This window comes from Catharus ustulatus, chromosome 16 (genome assembly GCF_009819885.2).
Source record: "Catharus ustulatus isolate bCatUst1 chromosome 16, bCatUst1.pri.v2, whole genome shotgun sequence".
NCBI classification, from domain to species: Eukaryota; Metazoa; Chordata; class Aves; order Passeriformes; family Turdidae; genus Catharus; species Catharus ustulatus.
This window is the reverse complement of record NC_046236.1, coordinates 14,873,321-14,892,784: the sequence shown is the minus strand read 5'-3', so window position 1 is coordinate 14,892,784 and position 19,464 is coordinate 14,873,321. Positions and strand designations below refer to the sequence as shown.

General features: G+C 43.8%; 1 protein-coding gene across 3 annotated transcripts in view; it reads right to left on the bottom strand.

The window, feature by feature from the left end:
* LMF1 (lipase maturation factor 1) overlaps nt 1–19,464 on the bottom strand; it is a 138,991-nt gene that overhangs the window by 91,395 nt on the left and 28,132 nt on the right. For 2 of the 3 annotated variants that reach the window (XM_033074316.1, XM_033074317.2), the window contains 2 exons: nt 10,016–10,164; nt 817–882 (listed from right to left, as the gene is read on the bottom strand). In XM_033074316.1, the coding sequence (XP_032930207.1) occupies nt 817–882; nt 10,016–10,164 (215 nt within the window). Of the gene's footprint in view, nt 1–816; nt 883–10,015; nt 10,165–11,959; nt 12,030–19,464 lie in introns of those variants that run through there. The other variant, XM_033074318.1, reaches the window with a different exon arrangement.

Below are 19,464 nucleotides of genomic sequence, written 5' to 3'. Positions count from 1 at the left end.
AAACTGCCCTGGGCAGCCCTGGACACCCTTTGGGGAAGGGATTTTCCCCAAAATCCAATCCAAACCTCCCCAGGAGCAGTTTGAGGCTGTTCCCTCTCCTGTCCCTGTTCCTGGAGCAGATCCCAAATCCCCTGGTGTCCCCTCCTGCAGAGCCACAACCCCCCCTGCTCCCCCTTTTCTCCAGCTGAGCCCCTTCCCAGCTCCTCCTGAATTTGTGATTTGTGTTCCCCAATATCTGATGGCCATGGATGGCAGAGCAGAGCTTCACAACAGCCCTGCAGTGAGCTCAGCCCAGGGCAGGGAAAATCCCCCCAGGATCCTTCCCTTCACCATCCCAGCCATGGGTGCAGCATTTTCCTTTTCACCACCATTTATATAAAACCCAAATGTAAAAACAGAAGTGAAGTGGAGCCTCTGCAAGCAGAGAGGAGAACCCAGAACCAACAAACCTCAAATTTAAAATCAAAATAATCACTGCAATAATCAGAGAGATAAACCCCTGGGGACGACAGGGATGTTCAGTGGTCACTTTTTGGGGATGCCAGCAGGAACAACACCACAAAAATCTCCTCTGTGCCCCTGGCCTGCAGCAGGTTTGCAGTGCAGGCTCTCAGTGAGGCTCAGCTTTGCTCCTGGATCCACCATGGGGAGGGAAATTGGATTTTTAGGACTGTGGTTGGGAAAAACAGCATCACCCAGCTGGCACAGGGACATGGCCTGGCTGCCAGGGGCTGGATAAAGAGGGAAAACACAGAGAGGGGAATGATTTTACAAAATCAAAGCAGCCAGGAGAGGTTTTGTGTGCACATCACTCACCTCATAGTGATAATCCATGCAGGTTAACTCCCTCCAGCAGCGATCCCCTCGGATTTTAATCAGCCCCTGGGGGGAAAAGGGCAGAAATAGAATCACAAATCTTTTATTTGACTTTGTTTGGTGCCTCAAGGTGCCAAATCCTGTGGTTAAACTGTTGAATGAGACCTAGGGCAGGGTGCAGGGAACAGAAAGGATCTGAGTGATTGCCCTGCCCAGTCTGACACAGATCCTGGAAATGCCAAATTCCCCTCCCAGGGAGAAGCCCCTGAGCTCTGGGCAGCTCTGGAATCACCTCCAGCATCCCTGGGGAAAAATCCACTGGGATAACCCTTGGTATAACACACAAAACCCAGCAAAATTCCCAATTTTAACACCCAAACCCAAGTGTTCCCCATCTCTGCTGCCTGGGGAAAAAGGAGCAGAGCTGTGAGGACACAGAGACACAATTAAAATAATTATGGGGAACAAAAGAGGGGCAGGGGAAGGAACTGCCAGCCCCAAACACAGCTGGCTGCTGTGCTGACAGCTCTGCCCCACCTGCACCAGCAACAGGAGGGGACATTTCCAAAGCTCTGGGGACATTTCCAAACCTCTGGGGACATTTCCAAACCTCTGGGGACATTCCCAGCTGGCTGGCAGCAATGCTGGGATTGAATTTCTCTGCCTGGGAGATGAGGAGCAGAATGGAATCAGTGGGGCAGAGCAGGAAAAGACACCTGGGCTGGAGCAGGAAGCAATCAGGGCTGGCTTTGATGTCCCACACAGGTCCCTGATTAGGATCACAGCGTCCCCAAATTGAGGAAAGCTTCACTAGTCAAAAGGTTTGAGGCAGCTCTGTCATCTGGGGACAATTAGGGGGTGTTTGTCTGCCCCAGTTGGGATGGGGATGCCTTCCTCAGGGGAGTTTCTGGGAATTTCTGGGGATTTTCTGATTTTTCTGGGATTTTTTGGGATTTTTTTTGGGACTTTCTGGGAATTTTTTTGGAATTTCTGTTATTTTTCTGTCATTTTTCTGGGAATTTCTATTATTTTTCTGGGATTTTTTTTGTGATTTTCTGGGAATTTCTGGTATTTTTCTGGGATTTTTTTATTTTCTGTGATTTTCTGTGATTTTCTGGTGTTTTTCTGGGATTTTTTTATTTTCTGTGATTTTCTGGGATTTTTCTGGGAATTTCTGGGATTTTTCTGGGATTTTTTTTTAATTTTCTGGGAATTTCTGGGGATTTTCTGGGATTTTTAAAATTTTATTTTCTTGGGAATTTCTGTGATTTTTCTGGGATTTTCTTGGGAATTTCTGTGATTTTCTGGGAATTTCTGGGTATTTTCTGGGATTTTTCTGGGATTTTTTTTTTATTTTCTGGGAATTTCTGGGGATTTTCTGGGAATTTCTGGGATTTTTCTGGGATTTTTTTTTTATTATTTTCTGGGAATTTCTGGGGATTTTCTGGGATTTCTGAATTCCACCCCAATTCCCAGAACTGGAACAGGTTGGGAAGGGCTCCAACCTCACAAATCCTCACTCACAGCACTAAATAAACTTTAACATCTTTGGAAGCAGAAAGGAATTCCAAATTCCAAATAGAGACCCTCCAAAAGTGCCCAGACCTGGGGAATATCCATAAATATCCAAGATTATTCAGGAATATCCAGAAATATTCAGGAATATCCAGAAATATTCAGGATTATTCAGGAATATCCAGGATTATTCAGGAATATCCAGAATTATGCAGGAATATGCACAAATATTCAGGATTATTCAGGGATACCCAGGATGGAATATCCAGGAATATTCAGGAATATCCAGGATTATCCAGTTCCCAGGGCTGTCTATCTGTCTGGGCATTTATGAAGAATTTATGAAGAATTTATGCAGAATTTATGAACTCCTGCCTGGCACAAAAGGGATGCAGAAGGGATTTTAATTTTTAAAAATTTATTTATTTATTTTAAATATTTTTTTTTCTCTGCAGGGATTTCCTCAGCACATCCTCTCCACTCCCAGCTTTTCCAAAATTCCAGGATCTGCTGATAGCATCTCCAGGAGGAAGCTCTGGGCAGGAATTTGGGATATTAAACCAGGACAGTTATCTTGATGACCTTCCCTCCTCCCTTCCAAGCTCTGTTACTCACCAGGGATAATTAAAACTCCAATTAAAACCAGGATGAGGGGGGAAAAGCAGCTCTGAAAATTCTGATTTTTCCCTGCAGTGACTCACTTAGGCAGTTCATCCTTTTTTTTTGTTTTGTTTTTTTTTTTTTGGTTTTTTTTTTTTTTTTGTTTACTTTTCAGAAAAGTTTTTTTTTTCAGGGAAGTTTTTAAATCAGAGATAAAAAACTCCCACCCTCAGCACTGAGATCAGTGCTCACTCCCACACTGCCACCTGAATTTCCCATTTTTCCCAAGGAATTTGGACCAAGCAACAAGAACAAAAATCTCAGAAAAAAGAAAAAACAACAAAAAAACAGAAAAAAATCTGTGTTCTCTGAGGCAGGAATCCCAAAATGCTGGAAGTGCTGAGGCTGGGAAAGGTCTCTGAGCACCAGGCACATCCAGAAATTGGGAATTTCTCAGGAATTAAAATTAAAACCGAGCTCAAGGCCACATCCAGGTGGCCAAGTGAACCAGCAGAGGCCCCTTCACCTCCCTGGCCCTGCTCTCAAAGCAGGATTATTAAATTCTGCTCAATTCTATTAAATTCTGCTCAATTCTATTAAATTCTGTGAATTCCCCACTGCTGGCTGCAGGGACATTGGGGTCAGGATAATGAGCCTGGGAAGGGGGAATTGAGGTCCCTGTCACAGGAATTTACAGCAGGAGGAGCAGCAAATGTTTGGGATGGATTGAATTAAATCCAGGATGAAATATGGGCTCAGTTCCTGGGGCAGGATGGGGAGGCTGCACCTGCCTGGCCCTGAAAAACTCCCCAAACTGAGGGGAATTAAACCCAGACTGAAATCCACTGAATCCAGTTTCTCACAGAAAATTACATTTAGGAATTTAAAAAAAATATTTACTTTAATAATAAATAATAAAATCCCTGGGTGCAATCACTTTGCCCCCATTCAGCAGCCCTGCTCTGGAATAAAATATTCCCAAAGCAGAAAAATGTCCCTGTATTTACAGGATGTAAATAAATGAAATCCAGGGGATCCATCAGGGATCCAGGTTTTTTTTTTTAGATTTACTTTAATGGTGGATAATAAAATTGCTGCCCCCATCCAGCAGCCCTGCTCTGGAATAAAACATTCCCAAAGCAGAAGAATGTTCCTGTATTTACAGGATGTCAATAAATGATGGATCCATCAGGGATCCAGTTTGTTTGGTGTTTTTTTTAGATAATAGAATTCCTGGTTTAATGACTTTGTCCCCATCCAGCAGTCCTGCTCTGGAATAAAATATTCCCAAAGCAGAAAAATGTTCCTGTATTTACAGGATGCCAGGAAATGAAATCCAGGGATCCATCAGGGAATCCATCAGAGATCCAGGGGGTTTTTTGGGGGGTTTTTTTTGAATTTTTTTTAGATTTACTTTAATGGTGGATAACAAAATTCCTAGTTGAATCACTTTGTCCCCATTCAGCAGCCCTGCTCTGGAATATGGAATAAAACATTCCCAAAGCAGAGAAGTGTTCCTGTATTTACAGGATGTCAATAAATGAAGGATCCATCAGGGATCCATCAGGGATCCAGTTTGTTTGGTGTTTTTTTTAGATTTACTTTAATAGTGGATAATAAAATTCCTGGGTTTAATGACTTTGCCTTCATCCACCAACTGGAATAAAATATTCCCAAAGCAGAAAAGTGTTTACAGAATTCCAGCAAATGAAATCCAGGGATCCAGGGGATCAATCAGGGATCCACCAGGGATCCAGGGGATCCAGAGGGATTTTTTAAGATTTACTTTAATGGTGGATAACAACATTCCCAAAGCAGAAAAATTTACAGGATGTCAATAAATGAAATCCAGGGATCCATCAGGGATCCACCAGGGATCCAGAGGATTGTTCAGGGATCCATCAGGGATCCAGGTTGGGGTTTTTTAGATTTACTTTAATGGTGGATAATAAAATTCCTGGTTTAATGACTTTGCCCTCATCCACCAGCTGGAATAAAATATTCCCAAAGCAGAAAAATGTTTACAGAATTCCAGCAAATGAAATCCAGGGATCCAGGGGATCAATCAGGGATCTAGGTTCTTTTTTTTTAGATTTACTTTAATAGTGGATAACAAAATTCCTGATCTAATGACTTTGTCCCCATTCAGCAGCCCTGCTCTGGAATAAAATATTCCCAAAGCAGAAAAATGTTCCTGTATTTATAGGATGCCAGGAAATTAAATCCAGGGATCCACCAGGGAATCCAGCAGAGATCCAGGGGTTTTTTGGGGTTTGTTTTTTGGTTTTTTTAGATTTACTTTAATGGTGGATAACAAAATTCCTGGGTTTAATGACTTTGCTCCCATCCACCAACCCTGCTCTGGAATATGGAATAAAATATTCCCAAAGCAGAAAAATGTTTAGAGGATGCCAGGAAATGAAATCCAGGGATCCAGGGAATCCATCAGAGATCCAGAGGGATTTTTTCAGATTTACTTTAATGGTGGATAATAAAATTCCTGGGTTTAATGACTTTGCCCTCATCCACCAGCTGGAATAAAACATTCCCAAAGCAGAAAAGTGTTTACAGAATTCCAGCAAATGAAATCCAGAGATCCATCAGGGATCCAAGGGATCCACCAGGGATCCAGGGTTTTTTTTTAAGATTTACTTTAATGGTGGATAATAGAATTCCTGCAAACACTTTGCCCTCATCCACCAGCTGGAATAAAATATTCCCAAAGCAGAGAAGTGTTCCTGGATTTACAGGATGCCAGGAAATTAAATCCAGGGATCCAGGGGATCCATCAGAGATCCAGAGGAACCCATCAGGGATCCAGGGGGGTTTTTTGGTTTTTGGGGTTTTTTTAGATTTATTTTAATGGTGGATAACAACATTCCCAAAGCAGAAAAATGTTCCTGTATTTACAGGATGTCAACAAATGAAATCCAGGGATCCAGGGGGATCCATCAGAGATCCAGGGGATTGTTCAGGGATCCATCAGGGATCCTCAGGGCTCAGCCCCAGCTCCATCCCCATCCCCAGCCCTGCCCCTTCCAGGCTGCTCCACTTGGGTGATTCAAAGGGAAAAAAAAAAAAAAAAAAAAAAAAAAGCAGCAGAATAATTAAAATGTCATTCAAGCCCTAAGCCCATATGAGTCACTGTTCCAAAAAATATCTGAAAAATTCCTTCAGGAGTGGGGGATAATTATATTCCTCCCTATCTATTGATTTTTCTCTACAATGCAGATGTCAGATTTTCCACGGGGTTTTTTGGTTTTTTTCCTCCTTTTTCTCCTCTTTTATTTTTTTTTTTCCTTTTTTCCCTGGAGTGAGTGTCAAGGAGGAACAAAGCACTTCTTTGAGACTTTTTCAGCCCAAAATTAATTCTGAAAAAAATGGTACAGACAGGCCAGTGGCACGGGAAGCTGAGGAAAAGCTTGGTGACTCAAGCTGCAAAATTCCCCATTGATCCCAGCCCAGAGGGAAGGGTGGGGAATGGGGCACCCACGTTGTAAATTTAGAATCAATTTAAAGCCCTTCCTGTACAAAAAAAAACCCCACCCCAAAATTCCCAGCTAAATTCCAGATTTTCATTCTGCTCCTGCTATAAATAAAGATTTTTCCAGAGATAATCCCACCCACAGGAAAAGTGGGAAAGCCAAACCCTGAGACAAATTCACACCCCAGGAGCTTCCCAAGGTGAAATCTAAAAATGAAATTATTTCAGGGTTGGAAGAAGCTGAAATTGAGGAATTCAACAAAACCAATTTTAGCTGGGGGGGTCTAAAATCCCCCAGGGGCAGGAGGGATGAGCTGGATCCCAATTTTGGATTTTTTTAGGGAATTTCTGGTTTTTAGGTGCAAAGCAAAGGTGTGAACCAGATGTTCCCTCTGCATTCAATTCCTGCTGCTTCTCCCATGGAAAAATAAAAAAAAAATTCAGGATTTCCATCCCTGGAAGGGTTTGAGGAATGAGAGGAATGAAGGATTTATCTTTGGGATAAAACCAGCACTGAGAGATGAAAGAATCAATGGGAAGGATTCCACTGATTGATGGGTGGGAAATAAAAAAATGTTTGATAGAAACAAACTGTGGGTTTGCTGATAATGAAATTAGATTTTAAAATATGAAAGAAGCAATGGGAGGGGGGAAACTGAATTCTGTAAGAATTAAAAATTAAAAGGGAGGGTTGGACATTAAAGGGGAATATCAGGTATCAGAATTCTACAAAATTCTGTAAAATTCTGCAAAAATCTGTAAAATCCTGCAGAATCCTGAAAAATCCTGGAAAATCCTGCAGAATCCTTCAACATCCTGCAAAATTCAATAAAATTCCGTAAAAATCTGTACAATTCTGTACAATCCTGTAAATTTCTGCAAAAATCTGCAAAATGCTGCAAAATGCTGCAAAATGCTGCAAAATGCTGCAAAATGCTGCAAAATGCTGTACAACCCTGTAAAATTCTATTTAAAAATCTGCAAAACCCTGCCAAATTCTATAAAATTCTGTAGAATCCTGGAAAATTCTATAAAATTCTGTAAAAAAAAATCTGTAAAATTCCGTGCAATTCTATAAAATTCTGTAAAAAAAAATCTGTAAAATCCTGTAAAATTCTGTTTAAAAAATCTGTAAAATTCTGTGCAATTCTATAAAATTCTCTAAACCTCTGTGGAATCCTTGGCTCCTGCCCCTTGCAGGCAGCAGGGAACAGCAAGTGCTGCTGCCCAGGAGGAGGAGGAAGAGGAGGAGGAAGCTGCAGCTGGGCCAGCAAAGGTCAGAACAGTGCAGACATCATTTTCCAAGAATTCCCATGCAGGGAGCAGAAGAAAAGTCCTTTTCTTCCCTCCCACCCACGCTCATGTCATCAGGCTAATTAGAATAATTGTTCATTCCAGGCCAGCATGGGCAGCACCAGGGTGACATCTCCATCCTGCTCCATTTCTGCCTGGCCAAAATCCCAAAATTCCACCTTTTTTTTTTTGTTGTTGTTTTTCTGTTTGCTTCCTTATTTATTTATTTTTTTTATCATCTCCCTTCTTAGCTAATCACAGCCCCACCCTTCCCTGTAACCTTTAAATGCCACCCACGTCCTGACACTTTTAACAGGCTCCAATACAAAAAAATAAAATAAAATAAAACAAAACAAGGAAGTTTTACACCAACCACGAGAGGATTTGCTGCAGTGGGTTCAAAGAAACAGTTTTTAACAGCAAAGAAAATTTAAAACTGTTAAAAAGATATTAAATATCAAGTGGTGTGTAAATAATCTGGGAGGAATTGATTCTTTTGCTGTGAAAACACATTGGGAGAAAGATGGGCAAATCCACAGGAAGAAGCTGTCAATTTAAGGGGAAAAAAAATTTGATTATTATAATTTTTCCTGCATTATTTTTCCCTCAAAACTGTCACTTTAAATGATCTTTTATCCTCCTGCAAAAGGGGAAAATCTCTCTTGTGCAGATTTGAAACAGCAAAGGGTTGAAATGATTTTCTGAGGCTCTGCCTGCCAAAATCTGCTCCCAGCTCCTCTGCCCTGCAGCCACTTCTGGGGATGTTCCTGAACAGCTTTGGGGAGGGGGAGGACTGGGACAGAGAGGGAAATCTGGAAAAAAAGAAAAAAAATAGAAATTTTGTTTACAGGAAGCAGAGCAAGGGGAGGCACGGCCAAGTCACAAATCCCAAGTGGAAAAAACACTTCTGGGTTTCCCTAAATTTCCTTAATTTCCTCCTCAGAAGCTCTGCATGGTGTGAGGAGGAGCAGAGGGGGGATAAAGGGGAGAAAACCCTTCCTGAGCGACCCCATCCCAAATCCTGCAGGTTCTGAGGGCACCACCCAGGGCAGATGATCACAGAAAAATCCATTTCTGCCATAAATAACGAAATGATTCCAGCACACAGCTATTAAAGGACCTTTGGCTGGGACAAACCCGAATTTGGGGTTGGGCTCCTGGCCCCAGGAGCCATCTGGACCCAGAGCCCAGCACCTGCAGCAGCCAGGCAGAGATTGGCAGCTTTAAATCTGAATTTCCTTGCTTTGGGCACTTTTAAATTAAAGTGGTAATGTGCTTTAAATCCCCTCTCCCTGCTTTTCCACTCCACTCTGGAAGCCTTTCCTGCACAAAGCAATCAGGATGTCTCAGCTCAGTGCCCCAGCCACCCTCCCTAACTCATTCCACATGGCTGGGATGCTCTGCTCCAGCTCCAGCCCCTCTTTATTCCCATTTTCCCAAAGTGCTGCTGCACCCCTGATGCCCAGAGCTCCCCAGTTATCCCCAGCAGGGATCATTCTGTTATTTTATTATTTTAATTTTTTATTATGTTATATATTGTTATATCCCAGCAGGGAGGAGGGATCCCTGCTCCCCTGAGAAGCTGGGGCTGCCCCACCCTGGGTTTGGGGTGGATTTGGGGTGAGTTTGGGATGGGTTTGCAGTGATTTTGGGATGGGTTTGGGGTGGGTTTGGAAGGGTTTGGGATGGGTTTGGAGTTTGGGATGGGTTTGGGATGGGTTTGGGATGGGTTTGGAGTTTGGGATGGGTTTGGGATGGGTTTGGGGTGAGTTTGGGATGGAATTGGGGTGAGTTTGGGATGGGTTTGGAGTTTGGGATGGGTTTGGGGTGAGTTTGGGATAGGTTTGGGGTTTGGGATTGGTTTGGAGTTTGGGATGGGTTTGGGGTTTGGGATGAGTTTGGGGTTTGGGATTGGTTTGGGATGGAACTGGGGTGACTTTGGATGGGTTTGGGATAGGTTTGGGGTTTGGGATTGGTTTGGATGGGTTTGGAGTTTGGGATGGGTTTGGGGTGAGTTTGGGATGGGTTTGGGATGGGTCTGGGGTTTGGGATGAGTTTGGGATGGGTTTGGGATAGGTTTGGGGTTTGGGATTGGTTTGGAGTTTGGGATGGGTTTGCTTTTCCTTGGGAATTTTGCTTTTCCTTGGGAATTTCGCTTTTCCTCCCCAAAAACCAAACCAGGAGCGAGCTGAGGAGATCCTGAGGAAACTTTTTCCAACCCAAGGCTGGACTGGGGACATTCCCAGCTGGGAGGGGACATCCCTGCTGCTGCCACCTGGGAGAAGCCAAAGGAGAATTCAAACTCACCGCCCCGAGCATGATCCTGAAAATGAGCCAGCGGAAAGCGCAGATGACGATTCGGGAGGGAGGGGAGCCCTGGGGCAGGCGGGACAGGCTCCAGAGGGGACACAGGAAGATTCCCAGGAATCCTGTCTCCAGCAGCTGGGATTCCCATCCTGCAGGGCCAACGAGAAGGAAAGGAGGAGATAATTGTGGGGGGAGTGCTGGAATTAAATTGAAATGGAAGGATAAAAAAATTTGAATGGAAGGTTAAAAAAATTTGGATGGAAGGATAAAAAAATTTGGGTGGAAGGTTAAAAAAATTTGAATGGAAGGTTAAAAAAATTTGGATGGAAGGTTAAAAAAAATTTAATGGAAGGATTAAAACATACAACACCTTGAAAGCTTTTTAAGGTTAATTTGGGGGAAATCAGACACCACTGCCCTAGAACAGATATCTCACACAATGGGGATTTAGGGGGTTGAAGATTTGGGGTTGTGTTGTTCTTCTCCAAGTACAAACTGCGTGAAAAGGGGGTTTGTAAAATTAATAACTTCTATGAAGGAGAAAACAAAGAGATTTAAGTGCCCTGGGAAGTGGCACAGGACAGCCCAGCAGTGCCACTGATTGCTCCAGCCATGGGTGGATCAGCAGTGCCACGAGCTGGGCTGGATTTTTACCAAAACTGGGACAGTTTGAGCTTCAAAAAATGGAAAAATGGTGATTAACATCCCATCAGGTCTTTGGAGTTTTAATCACATGCAAAAAAATCAAAATGGTACCAAAATTGTCCATTAGGCACTTTCACCAATGGCTGCATTTTACACATCCCTGGATTTTACCAAATTACCCAAGACTGAGCTCAAAGCAGATCCTTGGGATCCCACCTGGAACCCATTCCCTGGATCCTCTGGAGCAGACATGCTCCACCTAACCATGCAAATCTGTATTTTGCATTTTCTCCTCCATCCCAGCCTAGAAATACTGGATTATTCCAGGAGAGGCAGAGCACACAGCTCTGTTTGGACAGGTGAAGTCCAACCCCACGTCTGGAAGCACCAATTTATCTCTGCCAAAATGAAATGTGTCCCACCTCCAATTATTCTCATTGTCAAGTATTTCTGTGTGATAGAATTGTACTCTAAAAAAAAAAAGACATGAAATGGCACATTGGTGAGAATTCCTGAAAATTCCTTCCTAGAGCCAGTTAAGGCACTGATATCCACTGATATCATCCATCCATCCATCCATCCATCCATCATCCATCCATCCATCCATCCATCATCCAGCACCCAGCTCATCATCTCCAGGATTTCTCTCCCAGTTTTCACCTCCTGTGGTGAAGGTGAGGAAGGTGAGGAAGGTGATGAGGGTGATGAAGGTGATGATTTGCTGTCGTGGCAGTGCCAGGACGCCAACACAGCCCCATCCTCCACGTGCCCCAAACACCCTGGGAAAGGCATCCCAGAGCCTCCTCCCACTGCAGCAATTCCCACCCTGATGTTTTGCAGGGCAGCAAAAACCAGACATGCAGGAGTCATCCATGGGGGCTCAGAGAAGAAACTGGGATCAAATCATGGAATGGTTTGGGATGGATCCTAAAGCACATCCAGTGCCACCCCTCTGCTGTCCCAGGCTGCTCCAAGCCCTGTCCAGCCCGGCCTTGGACACTGCCAGGAGGGAGCAGCTGCTTTTGGGCCAGCCCCACTCTGGGGCTGTGGGATGGGAAGGCAAATATCGGCCATGGAGCATCCCAAACCCAACAAACATCGTGGGAATGAAGGGAGCCACCATCTCCTCCAGTGACACTCCCCAACCCTGCAGGTCTGGGGGTGAAACCCATCCCATGAACAGCAGCAAACCCCAGCAGGGCTCTCCCCAAGGCACAATTCCCCCCTCCAAACCCCCAGCACCCCATCCCTGGGCTCACTGATACTGCTGGGAACGAAAGGGTCACGTTGTTGACCCACCTGCTCCTGTTTTCCTCACTTGGATCTCGTCAAATTGCAGCAGCTGCAGGGCAGCACAAACCCCCCATTGTTATCTCTGGCGCAGCCGGAGAGGGAGCCACGGGCTGGCAGGTTTTTTTTTTTTGGGGAAAAAAAAATAATAATAAAAAAAAAAGGAATAAAATTGAGCGCCACACGCGCTCCGAGGGTTTGGGACACGCTCGGAATTGGGGTGGCAAAAATCCACGGGTTGGGATTTTCCAGAGGTCTCTGCTGGGGCGGGGGGGAGGAGGAGGAGCAGTGGGGGGAGGAAGGAAGGGAAGAAGCAAACTCCAAACTTAAATGCACTTTCCAAACCCAAATGCCCTTTCCAAATCCCAAACTTAAATGCACTTTCCAAATCCCAAACTTAAATGCACTTTCCAAATCCCAAACCTAAATGCACCTTCCAAATCCCAAATTCAAATGCACTTTCCAAATCCCAAACCCAAATGCACTTTCCAAATCCCAAACCCAAATGCACTTTCCAAATCCCAAACCCAAATGCACTTTCCAAATCCCAAACCCAAATGCACTTTCCAAATCCCAAACCCAAATGCACTTTCCAAACACCAAACCCAAATGCATTTTCTCCTGTTCCTTTCAGGGTTTTGTTTTTTAGACTCGAACCCCTCATGCAGGGTTTGTGTTTGTAGCTCGATGTTGAGTGATGCCAAATTTTCACCTTTATTGTTTACCATAAATAATTTCACCATCCCAAATTACCAGAGGAGCCAGCACAGTCCTTTCCCCCAATCTCCCCATCCCAAACCCATTGCTGGGAGAAAGCAGCGAGGGAAGGACAGGCTGAAATCCTTCACAACATAAAAACCAAGGATAATGAATTTCCTTATTTTCTGTTTTTCTGACTAAAAAAAAAAATAAAAAATCACCTGACCACAATCAACCCTCATAATGCTACACCAGACAGAGCTGACAGAATTAATTCTGATGAATTCCCCTTCCTAAGAACCAGGATGAGGAGCAAACACCCACACACCAAAGTGACACCGAGCACGTCTGCAGGCACACACAAACGCTGCTCCAACACATCCAGATTTTCCAGCTCCCAGTGCAGCTGTCTCCCTGTGGATATTGTGTCAGCCAGCCCACAGCCAAGGGGAGGCAGATGTGGAGAGATCCAAGCCAGACTGACTTGCCCTGGAATTAGACCTGCTCTGAGCCACCTCCCTGGAAGGCAGCGGGCTTGGGATCAGCCCCAGCCTCAAAGCACCTGTTGGAAATGTCTGAGCTGTGCTGGGCTGAGCCCTGCTCCAGGCTCTGGCTCACCCCTGGCTTGGGATTGGGGATTTTAAATTTTAAACCTCAAATGAGACTTTGGGATTGAACCTATCCAGGCTCTGGCTCACTCCTGGCTTGGGATTGGGGATTTTAAATTTTAAACCTCAAATGATGCTTTGGGATTGAACCTATCCAGGCTCTGGGTCACCCCTGGCTTGGAATTTTGGATTTTAAATTTTAAATCCCAAATGACACTTTGGGATTGAGCCCTGCTTCAGGCTCTGGGTCACTCCTGGTTTGGGATTTTGGATTTTAAACTTTAAATCCCAAATGACACTTTGGGATTGAACCCCTCCAGGTTCCTGAGGGTCTGGCAGCCAAAAAGTCCTGGAAATCCTGGAGGTTTTGGGGACAAAGGTCCCTGTACTGAGGAACAATGGACTGAGCCCTGCTCCAGGCTCTGGGTCACTCCTGTCTTGGAATTTGGGATTTTAAATTTTAAATCCCAAATGACACTTTGGGATTGAAGCTCTCCAGGCTCTAGGTCACTCCTGGCTTGGGATTTTAAATGAATTTAAATCGCAAATGACATTTTGGGACTGAGCCCTGCTCCAGGCTCTGGCTCACTCCTGGTTTGGGATTTGAGAAAGGATAACTGATTTAAAAAAGAAGAAATTGCCCATCAGATCTCTGAGGAGATCAGCGAGGATAGCCTGTGATTTCTTGCTTCTCAATCAAAAAAATAATTTTAAAAAATGAAATTAAAAGCAAAAATCAAAATTGGTTTATTTCAGTCTCTCACTCCCAGACCCCAGAGCAAAGGGACACCTCTCCCAGGTGGATTTTTGAGGCTCTGAGAGCCAAATCTCTTTGCTGAAGCTCACAAAAATCCCTTTGGCAGAGCTGGGAACCCCAGCCCTGCACCAAGCCAAGACCTGACCCAGCTTCCCACAGCCAAACCCATCCTCAAGCACCACCAGGAAAGATTTCCCATTTTTTGCTCACCAAAGTCAGCTTGGGGACACTCCACATTCCTGCACCACAAAAAGTTCTGGCTGTTGTTGGAAGATTTGGGAGAATTTAGCAGGAACTTTTGTTCTTAAAGTATAAACTACCCAGAAAAAAAAAAAAATTAAAAAATAAAAAAATTTAGCATAAAAACTTTTAAAAGCTTCCAAGTGCTCTCTAGGGTAGTCATTAGGAACTACTTAGGTAACAGGAGGGTGATAACAGGGAGTTAATGCAGCGTTAAATTAGCCCTCCTTCCATGCAGAACTTTAAGTGACAGAGGAATCAGTTGGGAGGATTTTTATTTTATTTTTTAAATAATGAAGTTAATGGATTTCCTGTTTTTAGCTCTGTGGGCGGCTGTCAGTTCTGAGGGATCTGTAGATACTGGGTTTAATTACTCTGTCTTCAAGGAAGGAAAATAAGTTCAGCCTTGCTCCTGTGAACAACCTGGAGCTCTCCAGCCTGGCCTCGAGGTGAGCAGGAGGTGCCACAGTGGTCAGGGAGGGTGAAATGGGAAATAAAAATCCCTGAAATCCTCATTTCCAGAGAATTTGTGGTTGCTCCATCCCTGGGAGTGCCCAAGGGATAGTGGAAGGTGTTGGGGTTGGGATTGGATGGGATTTAAGGTCCCTCCCAAACCCAAACTCAGACCCCAAACTCAGACCCCAAACCCAACCCCAAACTCAAATCCAAATCCAAACCCAAACCAATGCAGGATTCTCCCTGAATTTTTTTCCCCTGAAATCCTCTTTTCCAGAGAATTTGTGGCTGCTCCATCCCTGGGAGTGTCCAAGGAATAGTGGAAGGTGTTGGGGTTGGTATTGGATGGGATTTAAGGTCCCTCCTAAACTCAAACTCAAACCCAAATTCAAACTCAAACCCAAAACCAAACTCAAACCCAACCCCAAACCCAAACTCAAACCCAAACTCAAACTCAACCCCAAACCAATGCAGGATTGTCCCTGAATTTTTTTCCCTGAAATCCTCTTTTCCAGAGAATTTGTGGCTGCTCCATCCCTGGGAGTGCCCAAGGGATAGTGGAAGGTGTTGGGGTTGGGATTGGATGGGATTTAAGGTTCCTCCCAAACCCAAACCCAACCCAAAACCCAACCCCAACGTCAAACTCAACCCCAAACCAAGGCAGGATTCTCCCTGAAATTTTTCCCTGAAAATCCTCACAGAGCCTCAGATCCCAGGGAGGGAGAGAGGGGAACAAACCCCAGGATGGGCTCAGACACTCCCAGGGCTCTCTGGAAATTCAGACAATGCCAGCAGGGTGAGGCTGCCACAAAAGAAGGGACAAAATCCCAGATTAAAACTGGAAAACCACACAAGGTCATCAATCAACACCAGGCTTGATAAGGAGGTGAACCAGGGAGCAGCTCCAGTCTCACACACCAGAAGCAATTCCAGCTCATTAAGCTAATTGCCTTTCTCCTAGGGGAGTGCATGAAGGGTTTGGGTTGGGAGGGACCTGAAATCCCACCCAGCTCCAATCCCAACCTTAAATCCCAACCTTAAATCCCACCCAGTTCCAATCCCACCCTTAAATCCCACCCAGTTCCAATCCCAACCTGAAATCCCAACCCTAAATCCCACCCAGTTCCAATCCCAACCTGAAATCCCAACCCTAAATCCCACCCAGCTCCAACCCCAACACCTTCCCCTATCCCAGCCTGGCCTTGGACACCTCCAGGGATGGAGCAGCCACAATTCTCTGGGAATTCCTTCCCAATATTCCATCCATCCCTGCCCTCTGGCAGTTTAAAACCTCTTCCCTTTATCCTGTCACCAAAATCCATCTGAAATGTGCCTTTCCCTCTTTTTCAGCCCAGTCCAAACTGGGAGGGAATTCCCTCAGTCCAGCACAGGCTGTGTAACTGCAGGCCACCTTTTCCCAAATTCTGGGAGCTCCCAAATTTTCCCAAATGATCCAGCTCTCTGCTTTGAAACAAAGCTTGGAGACAATCCCAAAGAACCTGGAATCAAATTCCACCCCTGATGTCCCCCAGCCCAATTCCCCTTTTCCCATGGAAATCCTGGGATGCAGCAGCAGGAAAATGGGGAAAGACCTCCAGGATCATCCCTGATCCATTTTTAGAGAAAAATCCCAAAATGCCAGGATCCCTGAGGCTGGGATCCTGCAGTGCCACCTCCAGAATTCCAAACCTCCCTGAGCAGCTTTTCCATGGAGAAATTCCTGCAGAGCTTGTGGGACTCAGGGGATAAATGGGATGGGAAAGGCTGGAAGGGCCTGGCTGAGAAAAATGGAACAGGAGAGGTTCAGGACACAGTGACAGGTGATGACAGCCACAAATCTGCTTAAATTAAAAAATGAAAAATAATAATTAAGAAATAAAAATAAATAAAAAATAATAAAAATAAAAAATAATTAAAATAATAAAATAATAAAAATAAAAAAATAAAAAATATAAAATATAAGAATTAATAATAATAAAATAAAAAATTAAAAATTAAATAAAAACATAAAAATAAAAAATTAATTAAAATTAAAAATAAAATAATAAAAATTAAAAATAAAAATATAGAAAAATAAAATTAAAAATTAAAAAATAACAATTAAAAAACATAAAAAATAAATTTAAAAAATAAATTAAAAATTAAAAAAAAGGAACCAGCTCAGCAATAATTCAGCAGTGAGAATGTTAGGTCAGACAGTGCTGGGATGGTTTGGGTGGGAAGGGAATTTGAGGATGAAGATGAGGATTTCAGTCCTTCCCCATATCAGGGACATTTCCCCTGTCCCAGGCTGGCCTTGGACACTTCAGGGACCCTCTGGGAATGTGCCAGGACCTCTCCAGCCTCATTTCTCCTGGAGAAAATCCCAAAGTTGGATAATCCAGCAAAATCCCAGCAAAAACCCAGCAAGCATCCCCTCCTCCAGCCCTGCTGCAAACACCTCCTGCTGAAAAATGCAGAAAATCAGCATTTTCCCCCCCAAAAATGGGGATTCCCTGAGTGCTGCAGCTCCCCCTCAGATTTTCAGATTTATTTTCCTGAGCTGCCTGGGTGGTGGCTTTGCCATGTGAGTGACATCACAGCCACTTGGATTTTTACTTTTTAAAAAATTTTATTTATTTATTTTATTTTTTTGTTTCTCATTCGAAGAAGCAGCTTTGCAGCTTTTTGCATTTCACTGGGTTTGACCACATGAAACCAGCAGAGAGGCAGGGCAGTGACAAGTGATATTAAACAGCTCCTCACAGATGTCCCAGCACCACAAACCCTGTCAGGAATCCAAATTACTTCAGTGCCTAAAATGAAGCAGATGAATGATTTCAGTCCTCACTCTGCACTTATTAAATCAGCCTGGAAATCCTGCAGGGTTCTGGGCTGGGAGGGAGTGGCCAGATCGGGGTGTGCAAGCACCCAGGATACAAAGATCCAGAAAAAAAACAAAAAACTAAACAAAAAAACCAAAACAAACAAAAAAACTCCAAAACCCAAAAAAACCCCAAAACCAAAAAACCCAAAAAACAAAAAAACACAACTAAAAAAACTCCAAAAATCCATCAAAAAACAGAAAAAAACAAACAGAAAAAACACCAAACCAAACAAAAAACCAACAAAAAAATCCCCAAAACCCCATACTACCAACAACAAAAAAAACCCCAAAATAAAAAAAAACCACAAAAAACCAAAACAAACAAAAAAAAAATCCCCCCAAACCCCAAAAACCCTCAAAAAATAAAAAAACCAAAACCCCCCAAAAATTTAAAAATGTAGAAATTAAGATAAGAGAGCCCAGCAGAGCTTCCCAAAGGAGGAAAATCTGCATTTCCAGAGAAGATTCCAGATGCTCTTCCTGCAGGGTTTTAGCACCTGTGGCATCCCAGGATTCCCAAATGACATCAAACACTTGCAGTTATTCTGTACAGGATCATTTTCCAAAATTTTCCAGGATAATTTTTCAATTTTTCTGACCCTTCAAGAGCAGCACGTGCTGGGGCTGCTTTAATTTCATTTTTCTTTAAAGCCCCAGCGAGGAGAAGTTGGAAATGCTGCTTGTGGCTGAGTCAGAGTCAGAAGGTACTCAATAAAACCTGATTTCTTCTGCCTATAAATCCACAAGGTAACCTTGTGCAACACCAGCCCTTCATATTTAATAATAACAAACAGATGGGGAAATATTCTAATAAATTATTGGAACTGTCCGAGCTGTGTGCCAGAAAGTCCTGGCCAAATCCCCTGCTCCACCATCCCTGCAGCAATTCTCCTGCTCCTGGAGGGGCAAATATCAGCAACCAAATGACACTTTGGGATTGCAAATTATTTTAAATCCTAAATGACACTTTGTGATTGAAGCTCTCCAGTCTCCCCAGGGTCTGGGTCACCTCTGGTTTGGGATTTGGGATTTGAAATTATTTTAAATCCCAAAAGACACTTTGGGATTGAAGCTCTCCAGGCTCTGGGTCACTCCTGGTTTGGGATTTGAAATTATTTTAAATCCTAAATGATACTTTGGGATTGAACCTCTCCAGGCTCCAAAGGGTCTGGGTCACTCCTGGTTTGGGATTTGGAATTATTTTAAATCCCAAATGACATTTTGGGACTGAACCTCTCCGGGCTCTGGGTCACTCCTGATTGGAATTTTAAATTTTAAATCCCAAATGACACTTTGGGACTGAACCCTGCTCCAGGCTCTGGGTCACTCCTGGTTTAGGATTTGGAATTTGAAATTATTTTAAATCCCAAATGACACTTTGGGATTGAGCCCTGCTCCAGGCTCTGGGTCACTGCTGGTTTAGGATTTGGGATTTGAAATTATTTTAAATCCCAAATGACACTTTGGGATTGAACCTCTCCAGGTTCCTGAGGGTCTGGCAGCCAAAACCCCTGGAAATCCTGGAGGTTCTGGGGACAAAGGTCCCTGAGCTGTGCCCAGGGATGTGCAGAGGGTGGGGATGGCCCCAGGTCCCAGCCCAAGCAGAGCTGGGTTTGCTGCAGCTCATGTTTAAAGGGCTGGTTCTGAACCACCAAACCTGGAGTTTAAAGTGTTCTCCTGCTCTCCCTGTGCTTGAAAAGCTGAATGAGTTTGTTCCTTTGTAGTGCTGTATTTCTATTTTAATTTCCCTAGAAAAGAACTGTTATTCCTATTCCCATATTTTTGCCTGAAAACCCCTTGATTTTAAAATTATAATTTGGAGGGAGGGGGTTTCCATTCTCCATTTCAAAGAGAAGCTCCTGCCTTTCTCAGCAGACACCTGTCCTCC